At 38.8% G+C, this 20,160-nt stretch overlaps 1 protein-coding gene across 1 annotated transcript in view; it reads left to right on the top strand.

The window, feature by feature from the left end:
- The window catches only part of DIP2B (disco interacting protein 2 homolog B), a 303,697-nt gene that overhangs the window by 218,723 nt on the left and 64,814 nt on the right, over window positions 1-20,160 (top strand). Inside the window, exons 6-16 of the mRNA XM_007937807.2 lie at window positions 751-906; window positions 1,412-1,531; window positions 4,606-4,803; window positions 6,441-6,532; window positions 8,845-8,955; window positions 10,380-10,503; window positions 11,117-11,226; window positions 14,999-15,101; window positions 16,112-16,176; window positions 18,752-18,845; window positions 19,311-19,430. Of these exons, the coding sequence (XP_007935998.1) occupies window positions 751-906; window positions 1,412-1,531; window positions 4,606-4,803; window positions 6,441-6,532; window positions 8,845-8,955; window positions 10,380-10,503; window positions 11,117-11,226; window positions 14,999-15,101; window positions 16,112-16,176; window positions 18,752-18,845; window positions 19,311-19,430 (1,293 nt within the window). The remainder of the gene's footprint in view (window positions 1-750; window positions 907-1,411; window positions 1,532-4,605; window positions 4,804-6,440; window positions 6,533-8,844; window positions 8,956-10,379; window positions 10,504-11,116; window positions 11,227-14,998; window positions 15,102-16,111; window positions 16,177-18,751; window positions 18,846-19,310; window positions 19,431-20,160) is intronic.

The following is a 20,160-nucleotide window of genomic DNA, read 5'->3' as shown; positions in this document are numbered from 1 at the left end:
TGCTAACCAGAAGGCTGGTGGTTCAAACCCACCAGCCACTCCTCGGAAGGAAGGTTGGGCAATCTACTTCCATAGTGATACTGCCTCGGAAACCCAGGGAAGGGTCACTATGAGTTGGAGATGACTTGATGGCACATAACAAAAAGAACAATAAGAGCAAAGGAGGAACCTTCCTGTTGAGTATGTCTAAGCTACCTATGGACCTGCTTATAAAAATTGGAAGTGAACTTCTATCTGTGTTTTCTTCATCTGGAAACCTGAGCAAACTGACCCACTCCCAGGACACTATTTTATTACTGTATTGAAGGGGAGATATTATATCAACATAATTATGAAGAAATGCTCAAGAGATAGGGATATTGGTAGCCAATTATGATCATACTTACTTTGGTTACATTTTGAGTTCACTTGTGACTTATTTCATTATTATTAATTTAAAACACTGGCTATCTGTCAGCCTTTCTGTATGGAAAACAATGTTTTTGAGAAACATTTGATAGGTGGTTTGATCTTATTAAAGCTACCCAAGTTCTTGAAGATAATAATTTTGGAAAACTGACCTGCCCTGGCTTAACCTCTTCTTCTCGCATTATGTCTTGCTAGTATAATTTAATTGAAAAGATTGTTTTATAAGAGCTGAGTTCTTACTTGTATAGTTTTTTTCCTTGTTTTAAAAAAGAAAGATTTAAAGATTCTTGTTTTTTACTGCTAATGTAAGATAATTCTGAATTATGTTTTCTTCCCTCTTAGAGAATTTCTCTGCTCCCCCTGATGTCACTACAACTACCTCTTCCTCATCATCATCTTCCTCAATTCGCCCAGCAAATATTGACCTGCCCCCCTCGGGGATAGTTAAAGGCATGCACAAAGGATCCAACAGATCCAGCCTTATGGATACAGCTGATGGTAGGGGGTTCTTTTTGGTAGCTAAATAGGAAAAATAAGTTGAATTGGAAAAATTGACATCATAAACAGTAGCACTTGATGGACAGAGACTGGCTTGGTTGTCACAAAGCTACAGTGCAGTTGGTCCAGTAACAGGAAGTCATCCTGAGTTCCCTCTCTTTGACAGTCTGCACAATGGCAGCATGAATGCTTGTTCAAACTTAGTTTGTACTTCCAAAAGATATTTAAGACAAAAAAACTTGAGAGGGGCCAGGGAAGAATACTATTAGAGAAAAGGGAGATTAAGTGAAATCTGTAAGCACTGTCTTAATAATAGCACCATATTTGTTCTGTTGTCACAAAAGCTTGTCATGTACATATTTGTACCCATTTGTGGCCCAATTGGAAAAGAATGAAAGACTATGAGCAAAGGCAAAACACAGTCAGAAGCAAGCTCCTAAAGGAATCTAGAAGCTAAACTATCTCTAAAAGCAGTGAATTTTAACTTACCATTTTTCTTTTATAGGTGTGCCCGTCAATAGCAGAGTATCCACAAAAATTCAGCAGCTTCTCAACACTCTTAAACGACCCAAAAGACCTCCCTTAAAGGAATTTTTTGTGGATGACTCTGAAGAAATTGTGGAAGGTAGTAGTAATAATACCATAAGCATATGTCTGTTAGACAAGTATTTCTTAAATAATTACCAAATGCCTAGGTACCATAGGATTACAAGGATGAATAAGACATGGTTCTTGGCTTCAGGGCTCATTTCCCACTAAGGATTGTTTCCATTTTAAATATCTGTTGAAAGATAGAGAAGGAGGCCTGGGAACTCGGGACCATAATCTCAGGGTACATCAAGGTCAATTGACACAACATTGTCCACAAAGAAAATGTTATACATCCTACTTTGGTGAAGAGCGTTTAAGAGCTTAAAATCTTATGACTGGCTATCTAAGGTGCAACTCTTGGGCTCTCCTTGTCTGGAGCAACGAAGAATGAAGAAAATCAAAGACATGTAGAAACAATTAGTCCACATAAACCTCAGCCTCCAGGACCTTGAGGCCAGAAGAGCTAGATGGTTCCTGGCTGTCGCAGCTGACTGCTCTGAAAGGGATCGTGGTAGAAGGTCCTGGATAAAGTGGGAGAAAAATGTACAGCAAAGCTAAAAATCATTAAAAAAAAAAAAAAAAGAAAGATCAGGTTTACTGGTTACATACAGACTGGTGGAACACCCGAGTCTATGACCCTTAGTCACTCTTCAGGCCTATAAGGTGAACGAGGTCTCTGGTGGCATAGTGCCTAAGGCATTTGACTGCTAACCAGGAGGCTGGTGGTTCAAACCCACCAGCCACTCCTCAGAAGGAAGGTTGGGCAATCTACTTCCATAGTGATACTGCCTCGGAAATCCAAGGAGAGGTCGCTATGAGTTGGATCCAACTCAACGGCACTGAGTTTGGTTTTAGTTTATAAGGTGAATAATAACACAGGGAGCTACGTGCCTCTTAGAACAGTCAACCATACGAGACCAAAAGAACAGCATTTCCCCAGAGACAGAATTGAGAAGGTGGGAAGGGATAGGAAAGAAGAATGAAGAGTAATGGTAAATATAGGGAGGAAGGAGGATAAGTGCTGTTACACTGTGGGGATTGTAGTCAGTGTCGTGAAACAAAATGTGTATGAATTACTGAATGGAAAACTAACTTGCTCTATAAAGTTTCACCCAACTCACAGTAAAAGGTTCTAAAAAGAAGAAGAAAAAGAAAGGGATATGGTGAGAGGAGAAAGGCAAATAGATAAACTATGAAACATAGCACTGTTCCCTGAATACTTGGAAATATGCTCTTTGAAGTTAGGGAACATCTCAAATATATAATTTTAAAAGTTGTTTGTGTTTGGCTTTATCTTGGGATATGAATTTCACATTAGACCTAGTCTTTTTTTGGTGTAACCCTCTCCTTTTGTTAAATCACCCAGTCAACATGTAAACACCTGCTTTCTGCAAGGCAGTGTAGTAGATAGTGTTTTTTTTTTTTTCAAAAAGAAGGCTCAAAGATTTAGAAAAATTCTTGTTTCTAATTTAGCACAGTGCTAAAATACATACATGTGAAAAGATAGTTTAGCCAATAAGGTTAGGGAAGGTTTCATAGAGGAAGCAATAATGATCAGTGATTTAATAAGTTTTAAAAGTATTTATGGATAAAATCATAAGATGTCTAGAATTAATAGGAAGGCTGGATGGGAAATGAGTGGGAATATGGATGAAATGAGAGTGCTTATTTGATAATTAAACTGAGGCGAGGTAATGAATAGATCTACCTAACAAAAACTTACGTCAAAAGAACTAAGCCTTGGTAGCTCAGTAGTCCATTTTAATGTCCTGTGACTAATAGTAGGTTTTGATCCACTCAGACTTGTTAATGGAATTAGACACCTTCATGGACTAGATCCAATCTTGGCCCACTGTATGTAGTAGGAAGCGAAAAGCAACATGACATAGGAGGTTAGGATGAATTTCTGTTTCTTTAGGAGCCACTAAACTCATTGAACTGTGAACATCTTTCTTATTGCACTAACCTTCAAGGTGCTCATGCCAGTAGTAGCCTCTCCAGTGTTTGTAGCACTGTGTATTGACCAGACAAATGAAGGCCAAGGTTTAATAGGAACCATACTTGAACAGTTTTAATTGTTGGTATAGAGCCAACAACCTTCCACTAACTGTAAATGAACAAGCCTGTCGCCATCAAGTCCAGCTCATAGCAACCCTAATAGGACAGAGTTAAACTGCCCTATAGGACATCCAAGGTTGTAATCCTCATAGAGAGAGCTCTGGTGGCTCAATGCCTAAGGCACTTGAGTGCTAACCAGAAGGCTGGTGGTTCAAACCCACTAGACACTCCTCGGAAGTAAGGTTGGGCAATCTACTTCTGTAGTGATACTGCCTCGGAAACCCAAGGAGGGGTCGCTATGAGTCGGGGCCAACTCGACGGCACATAACAACAACAACAACATCCCCATTTTCACCTCAGAAACCTAAGGAGGGGTCGCTATGAGTCGGGGCCAACTCGACGGCACATAACAACAACAACAACATCCCCATTTTCACCTCAGAAACCTAAGGAGGGGTCGCTATGAGTTGGATCTGACTTGACAGTGGTGAGTTTGGTTTGGTGTTTGGTTTAGCCCCATTTTACAGGTGAGGAAAACAAAGCTCAGGTACATCAATTTGTCTAAAGTCACATGAGTGAAAAGTGAATATAAACTTGGGTCTGCTGCCTCACAGTTTAATGCTCTTTCTTGAAACGTAACCTGATGAAGCAGACCCTCCTTCTCTGACACTGGACACAAAGTGAAAAGATTTAACAACAAGTTTATGAAAACTTGTTAAATTGCCAAAAAGGAAATTGTACTGCATGCTTCTCTGTGTGTGTGCTGACTTGTTTCATTATCTTAAAAGGGTCAAGATTTGTTTGTTGCATAAAACATATGGAATAGGATTTCACAGTTTTATGGAAAAAGAAATTAAGGCCCAGTTTGTAGATTGCCATTGCTAATCATGTCCTCTTTTCTCAAAGTGAGTTTAAACCAGATAAATACAAAAGAGAAAAGATATTTGTGATTAGAGTGGGAAAGTTATGTTGATTTGTATTTCTACTTATTTCAGATCTTATATTCATAACCTATTGGCTTGGGTTTTTTGTTTGTTTGTTTTGGCACAGTACCTCAGCCAGACCCCAACCAGCCCAAGCCGGAGGGACGGCAGATGACCCCTGTGAAGGGAGAGCCATTAGGCGTCATCTGTAACTGGCCTCCTGCTCTCGAATCTGCCCTGCAGCGCTGGGGCACCACTCAAGCAAAATGCCCCTGTCTGACCGCACTGGATGTGACAGGAAAGCCAGTTTACACTCTTACCTACGGTGAGCTTGCAAGATTCCAGGCCCCTCCTTTTCTTCTAGTAGTTCTTCAGAACATCAGGGATAGTATTTTTATCTTGGTATTTAGCAATTTCTGGTTGTCGTGTTTCGGTAGACCTTTTAAATTATTTAATACAACCTAAGTTCTAAGTAAGGCTGAGGCCGGATATTTTCATTGCTAAAGTGGCCTTTGCAGGCCAGCTACTATTTAAAAGACAGCAAAAAGAAGAAAGAGACTTTGTAGATCCATTGATGTTTTGACATCAGAAGAGGATTTTTGAAAGACATTTGGGCAGAATTAATGAGGCATGGTGAAAATCAGAATTTTAGCTAAAAATCGAAACCGGTGACTTTTTAGATCTTTTGTCATTTACTTCATTCTGCCTCTTCTATGTACAGAATTTCATAATGAACAAAGAATCTGTATGTTTTCATTTAGTTTTGCACTCCAACTAAGGTTTTTATTTATCTTTTAAAAATAACTTCAAGAGTAGATTCAGCCCTAGGCTATGAGGTTATGCGCTAGTTTATTCATACAAATTACTTTTTACCTTGTAAGTGGAGCACGTTGTCCATAGACCAAGATACAAAATAATTTCAAAGGAAAAGTACGTTTTTATTTAAAGAATCGTGTAGGTTGACATGACTTTAAACCTTGGATGCCCCCTTCTTCCCCCTCGGGTAAATTGTATGTAATACTAACATATCTATTTAAAGTAACAATTTCGCTTTCATTTTCCTCATAATCGAAAGACAGACTTTCTAAGGTGGAGGGAGAGATGGGATAGGAGGGTGGGAAGAATAGGCTTCCTTTTTTTATTTCCCTCCCCCAAAATAGTTTTAGCATTCACTTCAAAAGCTGTATATTAAATGTATTCATATAATCCTTTAAGAAAACAGTCAGCTGGCCAAATCTTCACATTTGTTTATATCTCTGAATATAATCACGTTTTTCACACAGTTCGTTTAATTTTATTGTCACTTTACACTGAATTACCGTGGTATTGAATGTTTAGTCAGTTGAATCATACTTTTGCTCTGCAGTGACTTAAAGTATCTAATAGCACATATGTGTTTTTTCAGAACCACTTAGAATGGAAATAGTCTTCTGGCTTTTTGGACCTGCGATAAAAATTTTTTCCCTCCAGTTAAATGTGATGATCTCACATCAGATTATTTCAAAATATTTAAATTACTTCAGAAAAAAATTGAAATATTATCTAAACCAGGATGAGCATCTAGAGGCAGGATTTTGGTAAACGTGTTATTGTTAGGTGCTATCGAGTCAATTTTCAACTCAGCAACCCCATGTGACAAAGAAGAACTGTCACATAAGGGTTTTCTTGGCTGTAATCTTTATAAAAAGGGTCACAGGGTCTTTCTCCTAGGGAGCCCTCCTGTGTGGGTTAGAACCACCAACCTTTTGGTTAGCAACCAAGCTCTTAACCATTGCACCACCAGGGCTCCTTTGGTAAACTAAAGGCAATGTCTACCTTTAAGGTTGGGAGCATCTGGGTACCTAGCATATCATTTGGAAATGTCCATTAATATCTTATTAAATGTGCTGATTAACTGAAGGTCCTCTCATTGAGGTAGGCCTGTGTTTTTTTCAATGTGGCTATTTTCTTTTCTTTTTCCAGGAAAGTTGTGGAGCAGAAGTTTAAAGTTGGCGTATACACTGCTTAATAAACTGGGGACCAAAAATGAACCTGTGTTAAAACCTGGAGACAGGGTAATTGGGTTTTTTGTTTTGGGGAGGTGATGTTTTATTGTTTTCTAATATACGCATTCTAGATTATTAACGTACAACAGCAAATTTTATGTATCTCTTATTCCCAGAAAATGAAATTGGTTTAGTTCCTACCCATGTCAGCACCATGCCAGGTGGTAATTTTTACATTAATATATTGAAGAGAATTTTTGCTCTGCTTTTTTTTTTTTTCCTTGACACAATGCCCCACCCAAAAAACTTTTAAAACTATTTCCTTGGCTTTGTTTAGAAATGCAGGGGAGATTCATGTTACTTCTAAGAGGAAGAAAATCAGGATTTTTTATTTCTTCTTTAATTGGAAGTAACATTTTTCTTTTAAAATGCTTTTCTTTTTTCTTTAATCTTTGAAGCATTTTTTTTCCTTCCTATTACTTACTTTCTAAGTATGATGGTGGCATAGTGCCTAAGGCGTTTGACTGCTAACCAGAAGGCTGGAGGCTCAAACCCTACCAGCTACTCATCGAAAGGAAGGTTGGGCAATCTACTTCCATAGTGATACCGTCTCAGAAACCCAAGGAGGGGTTGCTATGAGTCGGGTCCAATTCCACGGCACATAACAACAACAACAAATAGAATGACTTCCTACCATCCAGCTTTACTTGTATGGGTATCTTTTCCATGTGGAAATCATAGAGTGAAACATACCAGCTACACAGTACCCTTCTCTTTGGTGTACTCATTATTACAGAATCCCCTACACTAGCCTTTTAAAAATTCTTTTGTGTTGCCAGAGGGCAGGCAGCTAAAGGATGGCTTTTACTTGTAAATCTGACGTGTGTATTTCTGAGTCCTCACCGAGTACTAAGAAGAAGATGTTTCTGCCTAGCAACATGGACACTTATGTACAAGGAGGAAATGGGTTATATAAATGAAATGTCTTAGGGAATTAGTATTTTTTAGAAGTCTAGGAAAGTTTCACACTGAGGACATGTTCAACATTGAACCAGTCTTGGGAATGACTTAATAGTTCAAAGCCAAAGAAGGGGAAGCAAGAGCCTAGTGACATAATTAGGTTTCAAATGTTAATCTGTGTCTTAGTTCTCTAGTGCTGCTATAATAGAAATACCACAGCGGATGGCTTTAACAAACAGAAGTTTATTTCCTCACAGTCGGGGAGGCTAGAAGTCCAAGTTCAGGGTGCCGGCTGTAAGGGAAGGCTTTCTCTTTCTGTCGGCTCTGGAGGAAGGTCCTTGTCTCTTTGGGCGTCTGCTCCTGGGCGGTCTCCATGTGATTGGCATCTCTCTTTCCCCAGCTCTGCTTGCTAGCTTGCATTTTTATGTTTTATATCTCAAAAGAAATCAACTCAAGATAGACCATATACTAATCCTGCTTCATTAACAAAGACAGCCCATTCCCAAACGGGATTATAACCCACAAGCATAGAGCTTAGGTTTTTTAGGTATTGATTGATTGATTGATTTGGAAGGAAAGAAAGGAAACTAGAGCTTAGGTTTTATAATGCATGTTTTTATGGGTCATAGTTCAATCCATGAGAATCTGTAAATACCCAAAGTAACAAACTCCACAAATGATAGTGACTTCCGTGTTTTTGCATTCCTTGAGTGAAGTAGGAAGAGTCATTTATTCCTGTGAGATTACAGGTGAGATCACAGGTTTGAACATGTTACAAAGGTTTCACTGTTTCTCTTTTGTTTGTGAATTAACTTTGTATTCATAATTGTTTTTGCCATTATGGCTTACACCTATTACCAGATACCTTCATGCTAGAATACTTACGTTGTTGATTAAATGAGTGAAGATTAACACAATAAATTTGTTTAAAAGTAAGAAACCTTTTGGTTTACCCTAAGGTGATAATCGAGTCAGTCGGCCCTTGTAGATTGTCTCTGAGGAAAGTAGAGTTTACTCTTTAATATTTTGATCTATCTAGAGAGATCCATTGCATTTATGTTATTGCTTCAGCCTTGCACTAACAGAAATTGCCTTAGGTTTCCTAAGTAATAAACTTACCACTTAAAATGAGCTGTTTCCTGCTAGATTGCCAATGGAATTAAGTGAAAATTTCTTATGATGATGATTAGCTGCATTAAAACTCACAAAATGCTGCTGACCATAATCATGAGAATGATGGAGATCTTTTTAGATTTGTGCATCTTCCTCAATAACTTAACTTCCTCTAGAACAAATGGCTACTAAGTAGTTTGATTTATTGTGTTCATAAGTGTTAGATACAAATTTATATCTCAGAGAGTGACATTGAAAGCTTTAATCTATGTTTATTCCTCTGTATTAAACGTCATTATGCATTTTAGGTAGCCCTGGTTTACCCCAACAATGATCCAGTCATGTTTATGGTGGCTTTCTATGGATGTCTCCTGGCAGAAGTGATTCCAGTGCCTATAGAGGTACCTCTTACCAGAAAGGTAACATTGCTAAATCCAAGAGGATTGCAGCTTGATAAGAGATGGTGGGTTCTTGTTGGATCATTGACTAAGCCATGGCATGAGAGACAATTGGACTATTTTCTAAAGTACTCAGCTTCTCTTTCTGAAAACACAGAAGTTGTAGGGAAAATATTTTTCCCAAATGTTAATATGTAAAATGTAGTTTCATACAAATAGAATGTTTTCCAACTAAGAGAATTTTATAGATAATGGATCAGAAAAAAATTGTGGAAGTATACTTGACTTTTCAATGATTACTGTTAATCAGGACTGTGTTTTTCTTCAGAGTCTGTAGATAATTAACATTTATAGTATTTGAGACCTTTTTGTTAAGGGATTTCCTTTAACTATTTCCTGGGACCTAGGATTTCCATTAATGTCCGAAGGCATGTTAATACTACAGATTTCAGCATTTTATGTGACAGTATATCAGCCCTACTAAAATGAAATACATCTATCAAATGTCTGTGTTTGACCAGAATGATTTCTCCATGAGCTGTTTGACCCTAATTATCTCATATAGATTATTATTATTATTGAAAGTTGATGTCAAAGATGAATATGGATTTATAAGAAAAAAGTATTTTCTGAAATGAATAAAAACCAAACTAGTAATATGGTTGAAACCCTGGTTGATGTGATGCAGTATTAATTTATTAAGTTGGCAGTACTTGTGTGATTTCATAATGACACTTTCAGGATTACATTTTAATGGAAATATTTAGACTGTACCTTCTGTTGTTTTTGCTGTAGTTGTTGTAAGACAGAGTAGAATTGTCTCATAGTGTTTCCAAGGCTATAAATCTTTATGGAAGAAGACTGACTCGTCTTTCTCCCACCAAGCAGCTAGTGGGTTTGAACAACCAATCTTTTGGTTAGCAGCTAAGTGCTAACCATTGTGCCAACAGAGCACCTTATTCCTTTTAAGATAGAATAATAAAGAGTACATAGACTTAGGCACAGCCATCAGTTCACTTTCATTGTAAGTTTGAACACTTGGTGTCCATTTTCATTGTTCATTTCTTTCTGACTTGAATTGCTTGGCATTTGGAGTTGGGAGTGAGGTTAGGGGATGACACCTTAGCCATGTTAGTCTTTATTTCTTTTGCCTTAGATAAATCTAAAGATGATCACTGCTGATCCTTGGGTCACATTTGGCTGGTTGAAATTCATAATTAGCAGTGTTAGGTTAATAAAATACTTGATCTGTACTCAGGAATCAGCGTATTGTTGGAATTATTTGGAAGAACATCGTTATCACTGGGGTTTGATAATTGCCAGTTATCAGTGGGGTTCCATGAATGTCATCACACAAGTGCCAGCACATTACTAAATGTTAGATTTGGGGGCATGAGTGTGCTCACTTTCGCTTCCCTACCATGCTCATTATCTTTCCTCCACAGGATGCGGGAGGTCAGCAGATTGGCTTCTTGCTAGGAAGCTGTGGTGTTGCCTTAGCTCTTACCAGTGAAGTTTGTCTGAAGGGGTTGCCAAAAACCCAGAATGGAGAAATTGTACAGTTTAAAGGTTAGTAGTATTTATACCAGAATTATCAGCCAAAAGTTAAAGTTGAGTGCTTTTGTTAGTCTTACAGTGTAATAATAGGTAAGTACTTTACATATTTTTAAAATTTAACTCTCACAGTCTTACGAAGTAGGTACCATTATTATCCCCATTTTACAGGTGAGGAAAACAGACACAAAGAGGTTAAGTAACTTGCCCAAAGTCATAGCTAATAAATGGCAGAACAGCGATTTGAACCCATATCTGTCTGATTCCACAGCCACACCCTTAACCATTATGCTGATGGTTGGAAAAAGCTACCACTCTGTACACTAAAGCTAAATGTAGAAATAGAGGCTAGACCACTAACCCCAGTGGACTTCCACTGCCAAATGGACCTCCCAGTTGTTGAGGTAATTTCAAGGCCTGGAATTAGCATGTGGAACGATTTTACTTTTGAAAGAAGGTATAATTGTCTGGTGATTTCTCACTGAAAAGTAATAAAAGTATTTTACTGATTGTAAAATGACCTTAGGTTTTATAATTTGATCTGTTGGTGTTTAAAATGACCAGTTCAATGTGAACTCCTTCTGTGGATGGCTTAGGCAATTCAATTTTTACTTTGGCTTTGATATAGGTTGGCCCCGGCTCAAATGGGTTGTAACAGATTCCAAGTACCTTTCAAAGCCACCCAAGGACTGGCAGCCCCACATCTCACCTGCTGGTACAGAGCCGGCATACATTGAGGTAAGTCCTCAGGCTATAGAGCACACATTCTGGCTTTTACTTGGCTTGGTTACCATCTTACAAAATGGAAATCTAGCTTTTTTAGTTTTAGTATTAAAAGATCCTCCTGCTATATTAGATTTCCAACTATTGACTTATAAAATGTCCTATAGTGGACCTTCTCAGATACTTATTTTTACATAAATAGATGTTGAAGAGACAGGTAGTAAAGGAAATTATCCTTGCCACATAAGAAAGTTACAAAGGGCTTTAGAAAAATAGAAAATGGTGGGTTTGTGTTTTTTTTGTAAATGATTTACTGCCAGGGAAATAGGTATTTCTCTGCTGCCTTTTTTTTTTTTTTTAAGTTGGGGGGCAAGATAATAGAAAATGAGGAGGGAAAATAGCTGTTCCTGAAAAGACCAAATTAATGAAAGATAAAGAACAAGAAGAAACATTGAGTGTTGAAGGTTAGTTAGGAACTTGAATCATTGGTAACGTGATTCAGTTGAGGGATTAAGTCTAACTCATACCAGGCACCAGGCTGAGTGCTTTAAGTGCATCATCTCATTCAATCCTCATAAGTACCCTCTAAAGTGGGGACTATTATTAAACCTTTTTTGTAGATCAGGAGACTAAGACTTAAAAGAGCTTGAATAACTGACCAAAGTTCACATGACTCAAAAGTGGCAGAGCTGGGACTCAAACTCAGGTTTGTCTGACTCTGAAAACTATACTCTTCACAGCTCTGCATCCTGCTTGAGACATATTAATAAATGCTCAACCACACTTGGCTGAATTAATAAATAAAGAAATCAGTAAATTGTAAAATAATTTGGAAGGGGAATGTATCCAACATAAGCCCTGGTGAGATGACACACATAAACAGCTCTTCAAATAATTTGACTATAAAAGGGAAGAGAGTGGGCAGTACCTTTGCGAGGTGATGGAGTGATGTTGGGTGCAAGGAGGATTGTTCTTAAGGGTGTAAGACATCTACCTGAGTATTGCAGAATGACAGCCAGGTAAACACGCATTTGATATTCCAAATTAAGTGATCAGCCCTCAGTCCTTGTCGTCTCTCAGTGATGACATGGTTCATCACTCCATCCTCTTTAAAATTCTACATTCACTGACTTCCTGGACCACCCCTTCTCAGTTCTCCTACCTCACCAATCACTGCTTTTCAATCTTGGGGTCTTCCTCAAAGATGAAGAGCCCCAGGACTCAGTCCTCATACCTTTTCTCTGTTTATATTCACATTTTATGGTTTCAACTCCCAAATTTTTATTGCCAGGCCAGGGCCTCTTGCCTGAAATGCAAACTCAAATACCCAGTTGCTTGCTTTCTTGTCTTCAGTGGATGTCTAATAGGGGTTTTAGATTGAAAAAGCTCTTGATTTTTCCACTCAGAGTACTCTTACCTCAGTCTTCCTTAGCTCAGTAAGTGGTGTCCATCCCTCCAGTTGTTCAGTCCAAAAATCTTTGAGTCATCTTTATCTCAAATCCCATATCCAATCCATAAGTGATGTTGTCAGGTCTTCCTTCTGAACTAACCCAGAATCCAGCCACTTGCTACCACCTCTGCCTACCACCCTGGTCCTCATCACCTTCATCTTCTGCCTGAATTACCGTAAAATAGATTCCTCCCTGCTTCCTACCTAGCACCCCTATAATCTTTTTCTTCAAATAGTAGCTAGAGTGACTTTATTGAAATATAAGTCAGATCATATCACTTCTCAGCTTAGAACCCTCCAAGGGCTTTCCATCTCACTTGGAGTACAAACTAAAGTCCGTACAAAGGCCAATGAGGCTGCCCTCTGTGGTCTGTCATCTCGTTCCCTGTCATTCCGGCTTTCACTCATCGCATGGCAACTGCCCTAACCTTCTTTCTGTTCCTTGAACACACCAAGCACTCTGCTGCTTCAGACCTTGGCTCCAGCTGCCATCTGCGTAGAATCTACTTCTCTCCAAGGTCCACAGAACTCACTTTCTCACATACTTCCAGTCTGTGTTCAGGTACCACATCATCAGCAAGACCTTCTCTGATCACCATTTGTAAAACAGCATCTTTACCCACTAGCTCTAGTCCTCTTACCCTGCTTTATTTTTCTTCTTAAAATGTATCACCATCTGAAATATGTATTTATTTTCGTATGTCTCACCTTGATTAGAATATAAGCTTCAGGATAGGAACTTTGCCTCTTTCGTTCACGACAGCGTCCTAAGCTGCTAACATAATGTTTGGCACATAGTAAAAGTATTTAATACATGTTTGTTAAGTGAGTGCATGTTATTGAGATATATAGTATGCATGATGATTAGCTCAACGTTGTGGAGTTAGGGAAAGTGTCTTTGAGGAAATGACGTCTCAGTTAAAGTTCTGTATTAAATAGGAATTTGTCAGGTGGAAAGGGCAGGGAAAGTATTCCAAATGAAGGAATGTGTTTAGAGACCTGGAGTTGAGGAGGAGGATCCCAAGTGAAAATTGCAAGTTAATTCAGAATAATAGAAGCCTAGAACGTATAGAGCAGTAATTTTACAAGAAGCCAGAGAGCTAGGCAGGAGCCACATAATCAAAGTCCTTATATAGTTTGCTAGTGATTTTGAAGTATCTTAAAGCCTTGGAAACCCAATGGGAGTCACTCTGAGTCAGAATCAACTCAATGGCAATGAGTTTGGGTTTCTTTTTCTTGTTTTTTTTAATAGGAAGTTATTAAAAGGTTTTAAGAACAGTGATAAGAAAAAACTTGTTATAAAAAGGTTTCTCTGGATTGGTTCGGTTAAGAGGAATAGGAAGCCTAGATTTTACGATTATTGGGTTCCATGGTGGGTGGGATGAAGAGAAGAGAGAGAGATGGTAGCAAGTGGAACAGGCAGGACTTAGTGACTGACTCTGCAGAGAGGAGGCAAGAATGCCTCTCGGGGTTCTGGCATAGGCCTCTTGGTAGATGGTGGTGTCCTTTATAGCAAGAGAACATTTGTCATGGGGAGAGGAATGAAGGCTACAGTATTGGACACATTCACTTTCACAGGACTGTGGGACATTCAAGGGGAGCAATTGATTTCTCTCTGAAGAGAGAGGTCTGGATTGGAAATAGAGAACTGGCATCATTAGAAACATGGTACCCTGATGGGAAAAGTGAAAAGAGAAGTGGAAGGAGTACAGAACTTTCAGCCGTCTCTGAAGGGATGGCAGCAAAAGTGGAATAGGGAGAGAGGAAAGAAGAAAGTGTCAAGGTGTCAAATGCTGCAGAAAGATCTGATAAGATACAGTGTGCAAAATGCCCTTTTGATTTAACAGTGATCTTTGTGAAAGCAACTTGAGTGGAGAACTGAGGGTAAAATCAAACGTTTAGCTAAAATAGGTCATTTTTAGGTCTCCTCTTACCAGACTGGGAGCTTCTCATGGACAGGGACCACATTTGACACCCATTAACTCTGCAGCACTGAGCTTGACATGTCTCTGATCCTGTGCTTCTATTAATGCAGCTCTTCTCACTGGTTGTTTTAGCTCTTATAGCAGACACTTCACACTGATGACTAATTACACTTCTGAGTCTTGCACACGTACATTTTTTGAGCTTTGTTATTCCCCAGTCCTGTCCTTGCATGATTAGAGTTTGGAACCCAAGCGCACAGCCTTAAATATTCATATTAAACATGTTAAGTTCAAGGCCAATATCCCAGCTTAACTGCATTTTATATTTGGATTTTTACTATATTGTCTCTTGAGTTGTATTTGAAATAACCCATTTTGTTGTGTTTCTTTCTTATGTTTTTTTCTCCCCCAGTATAAAACAAGCAAAGAAGGGAGTGTAATGGGAGTTACAGTGTCCCGGCTTGCAATGTTGTCTCACTGCCAAGCTCTATCCCAGGCCTGCAATTATTCTGAAGGTCAGACTTTATCCCATGACTGCCCTCATTGTTTAGCTTCAGATCTATGTGGCTATGAGCAGAGTGCTCAATGATTGGGTTCCATTTAATGACCAGATTCAAGAGTGAAATGTTCTAAGACACATTCTTGGTTTACTTTTGTTTTCTTCTTTTTCACAAATATGCTGTAATTTAAAAGAAATAAAATTCTGGGCAAAGCAAATATGTAAAGCGTGATTTGTGGGGTGCAGAAATAGAAAGCCCTAATTAAAACCATGCATTTATTAGCTGCACAATGCCAGGTGTCTTTGTCTTTCTGTGTGTATAGACCCCCCACCCCCCACTCTATGGTTTGAAAGTAGAGACAAAGACATTTAACTACCAAGAAGCACAAATTGAGACACAAAAAAGCATTTTGTAGTTGAACTTCAGTATTGTTAATATATATTGTGTAATGACTAATTGCCTTAGAAGGTTCTTTGCAGTATTAATTTTTTTTAGTGTTTTATTTTTCTTGTGTAAAATGAGACAAGTTAATACATGTACTTTATAGAGTAGCATTCTTTTCTGGTTAAAAAGAAAAGTAATGGAAACAGATCAGAGAGTGTAGATACATACACATCTATGTATCTGTCTATGTACACACTTGACAAGGAACTATTATTTCCTAGAGAAAATGAAAGAATATATATATTTCATTTTCTCTAGGAAATATTTTTTTACATACATTTCTGAAATTTTCAAAGTTTCTAAAATAAATATGTGTTCCTTTCCTAATTAGGAAAAAATATCTCTTGGAAGACCATGCCTAAGTCACATGGCTCTCTAGCTCATTGTTTAGGCTCTGACCATATCACTCTCTGATCAGTATCCCCACCAGTTTGCGGGGCTCTTCACACAATCAAAAGTCCCTGAGAGTTTTTAGTCATTTCTTTAGAAGCACCAAATCAGCAGGTATAGTAGAGACAAGTGACATCATTTTTCTACTTAACACTAATGATGGTTTCCTTGTGCTCCTTCCTTTATTTTAGGGGAAACAGTCGTAAATGTTTTAGACTTCAAGAAGGATACTGGGCTGTGGCATGGCATGTTTGCGGTAAGCTACTCAGCATCAAGGCCTTAGCTGTAAATTGTGCTTCAGGTTAAGGTCAGGATGCATAGTGTGTAATTAAACTATCTTTCAGTGCTTGTTTGAAAGTCCCCAAAAGATCCATAATATTTTCCAGAGGCATTTGGTTTTCATAACACAAGTGGTAATTTTGAAAAAGAGAATGTATTTCTGTTTTTTCTTCATTGTGTATTTGGGCACACCTTTCACTTGTGTTGCAAGAGGAGTTAGGATTGTTGTTGTTGTTTTGCCATCGAGTCAGCCCCAACTCATAGCGACCCCTCCTTGCGTTTCCGAGGCAGTATCACTACGGAAGTAGGAATGCCCATCCTTCCTTCCGAGGAGTGGCTGGTGGGTTTGAACCGCCAGCCTTCTGGTTAGCAGTCAAGTGCCTTAGCCACTATGCTACCAGAGCTCCTGGAGTTAGGATTAAGTAATTTAAAAATATCCCATGGCGTAGTGCCTAAGGCATTTGACTGCTCACTAGAAAGTCAGTGGTTCAACCCACCAGCCACTCTGTGGAAGGAAGACTGGGCAATCTATTTCTGTAAAGATTTACTGCCTCAGAAACCCAAAGGGGGTCTCTATGAGTTGGAATTGACTCCATGGCAGTGAGTTTGGTTTTTGTTTATGATAGCACAAAGCCTAAGATTCTACAAATGGCTATATGTTTATTTGTGGTAAAAAGAAAAGAGCATGTTTTGAGATTTACCCCTTTTCTGATGAACGGTTACATAAATATATTTAGAACTTGGCAACTATGGCTAATAATATCTAACCTTTCCATTGGACAAAAACTTACCAAATGACTGCTATGCATAAGCTACATGGTACTACTTAAGAGCAGAGGGAAAAGGTAGATCAGGGTACTTTCCATAATAGAGGAACAGGTAACATACTGTGAGAGTTAGAGACACATGAGTTCCTTCCAGCTCAGGGCTTTATGACAGTTTTTATGGAAGGGGTGACAGTTGAGTTGGACTTTGAAACTAAGCAAGATTTAGCTATACAGAGATTTTATGGGGGTGGAGGTAGACAGGGAGGACATTTTGAATGGGAAGTGCTACCATATACATTGTTCTGATTAGGAGGAGAAATACAGATTCTTGGAGTTGAAAAAGGCCTTAGCATTTAGTCAGGTTCTTTACACATTGCAGGAGTCTGAGAAGGAGTAGGAAATAAAGTATGAAGGAGGGGGGAGATTCCCTGTCACCCAAAAACACCCCCACCCCAGCCACCACTGTTAGGAAGAGCCTTGTTCCTTGAGTGTGCCTCCTCTTTAGCTCTTTTCTGAACCTCTCCTCTTTTCTTATCAGGGGTTTTAAGCCCCTTGTGAGGAGTTAAGGGAAATCTCCTGTGAATACAAAGGGCAAACAGGAATATGTGTGAAAAATTAGTTCTAAATACCAGCCTTTCCCTGAAACCCAAAAGTTTGTCACCATCACTCGGATCTTCGAGGAGGGAGGAGGTTTCTTTCTTTCTTCAATTTTTATTGTGATTTGGGTGAAAGCTTACAGAGCAAATTCATTTTCCATACAGCAGTTCATATATATTTTGTTTCATGACAATGACTGCAATTCCCCACAGTGTAACAGCTCTCTTCCCACTTGGGAGGAGGTTTTTCAGGCCATTTAGGTGGTAATTGTAATGACCGGTCTAAACAGTAGGGCTGGGTTATTCTGCCAGGAGGCCAGATCTCTTTTGGATGGAGGTCTCAGATATGCTTGGTTTGAGTGGCAGGAGGGACCTCACATTGCGTGATCCCTCAGCACACTCAGCTTTATCTACCCAAACACTAACAGGTCTGGGCAGGACCTCCTGTAGTGAACAGAGAAACTTTGATTTCTTGCTTTGTAATACCCAGCCCTTTTGGTATGCGGCAAGCACCAGCATGATGAAAGCACTTAGTGGGTTGGAGGGCAGTTTGGCAGTATCTGTGAAAATATTAGAAGTGTGCACCCTGTGACCCAGCAATACTGCTTTTCCATATCTGTCCCAGAGAAATACTTGTACTGATTCCCAGGGAAGTGAGTACAAAGAGGTTCATTGCAACATTTCTTATAATAGCGACAAACCGTAAACAATAGGGGAATGGCTAAGCAAATTGTGGTGTAAGGCATACTATGAGATGCTTTGCAGCAGAGCAGAAGAATTATGTAAATCTGTACTAATGGGCATAGATTTAGCTCTGAAACAATTTGTTAAGTGAAAAAAAAGCAGATTGCCAATACATGTTTAGGATGATACATTTTGTGTTAAAAACACTTTATATTTCTCCTGGGACCAGATATATATATGTAAATACATAGAAAAAGGACTAGAAGGTTACACACCAAATTCATAACAGTGATTACCACTAGGTAAAGGGAAGGAAAGGAGGGAACCAGGTTTGGAGTTAGGTATCAAAAGTGACTTGGGTCTTACACCTAATGTTTTAGATTTTTTTCAGAGAATGTATTTGCTTATTGTATAATTAAAGTGATCAACAAAGTATCGATTCAGTTTTTAAGTCCTAATAATGTATTAGCTATTGATTGCTCATTTATCTTTCTTTGCTTTTCAGAATATAATGAATAAGATGCATACTATTAGTGTACCCTACTCTGTTATGAAGACCTGTCCTCTCTCTTGGGTCCAACGAGTACATGCCCATAAAGGTAGTCACATAGCATCTGAGCTTTAATTATGTGACTGTTTAAGATTTCAAGGATTTTCAAATGCCACTGTAGAGACACATTTCTGTGCTTACCATGTTTTAGTGTTCAATTACTGTAGAATTAGGTATGTTACGTATTTCATGTGATTGACATCCTTTCTTAAGAATTGAAATGAATTCTCCCAAATCATTGTTAGATTTATTGAGTGTTTTGGTGTCCAGAGTTTCCTTGGCTGGGTACTGTGGCCTTCCCAGAAGTCCCAGTGAGCAGACAGTTGTGTGTGCAGTCACCTGAGTGTGGTGCTTTCTGCCTCTAAGCACCTGGCACAATTTCTTTGAAACCTTTTTTATTTTCCTTAAATGAAACATACCTAAAATAAGTGGAAATATTTTTATTGCAGTGTATTAAATATCTGTCAGATTTAGCATGAATATGTATGTAAACTTTATCCCTCTTATGTTGCAGCCAGGGTAGCATTAGTGAAATGCCGAGACTTGCACTGGGCTATGATGGCACACCGAGACCAAAGAGACGTGAGCTTGAGTTCCCTCCGAATGTTAATTGTGACTGATGGAGCTAATCCCTGTGAGTATTTCTCGTGTGTGGGTCTGGGAGTATTCTTTCCTTCAGTTGATAGTCTTGTGTTTTGTTTTCCCTTCCCATCTGTAAGCTTTTTTAAAAAAAATCTTTATGAAGACATAATTCACAAATGTTCACCCAAGGCTCCCTAGTTAATGCAGATGCTTAAGTGTTGGGCTGCCAGCTGGAAGGTTGATGGGTCAAACCCATCTGGAGGTGTGATCCCTTAGAAGTAAGGCCTGGCAGTTTGTTTCTAAAGCATCACAGCCTTGGAACCCCCATAGATCATTTCTACTCTGCACACTTAGGGTCACCAGGAATCAGTATTGACGTGGTGACAACAATAGTCACCCATTTAAACTGTACAGTCCAGTGGTTTTCACTGAGTTATGTAATCATCACCATGATCTAAGTTTAGAACATTTTCATGCCTTCAAACAGAGACTCCATACCCATTAGCAGTCATTCTCCATTTCTCTCCCACTGCCCCCCAGCCCTAGGCAACCACTGATCTACTTTCTATAAATTTGCCTGCTCTGGCCATTTCATATAAATGGAATCATATACTGTATATAGCCTTTTGTGTCTGACTTCTTACACTTAGCATAATATTTTCAGGGTTCGTCTCTGTTATGTTGTAGCATATATCAGTACTTCATTCCTCTTTATTGCCAAATAATATCCCCTTGAATGGGTATATCACATTTTAGGATTCATTCATCATTTGATGGATCCA

This window comes from Orycteropus afer, unplaced genomic scaffold (assembly GCF_000298275.1).
Source record: "Orycteropus afer afer isolate SDZICR_OR568_19922 unplaced genomic scaffold, OryAfe1.0 scaffold00045, whole genome shotgun sequence".
In the NCBI taxonomy this organism is placed as follows: Eukaryota; Metazoa; Chordata; class Mammalia; order Tubulidentata; family Orycteropodidae; genus Orycteropus; species Orycteropus afer.
The sequence above is the reverse complement of the archived record's forward strand: the minus strand, read 5'-3'. Positions and strand labels throughout refer to the sequence as shown.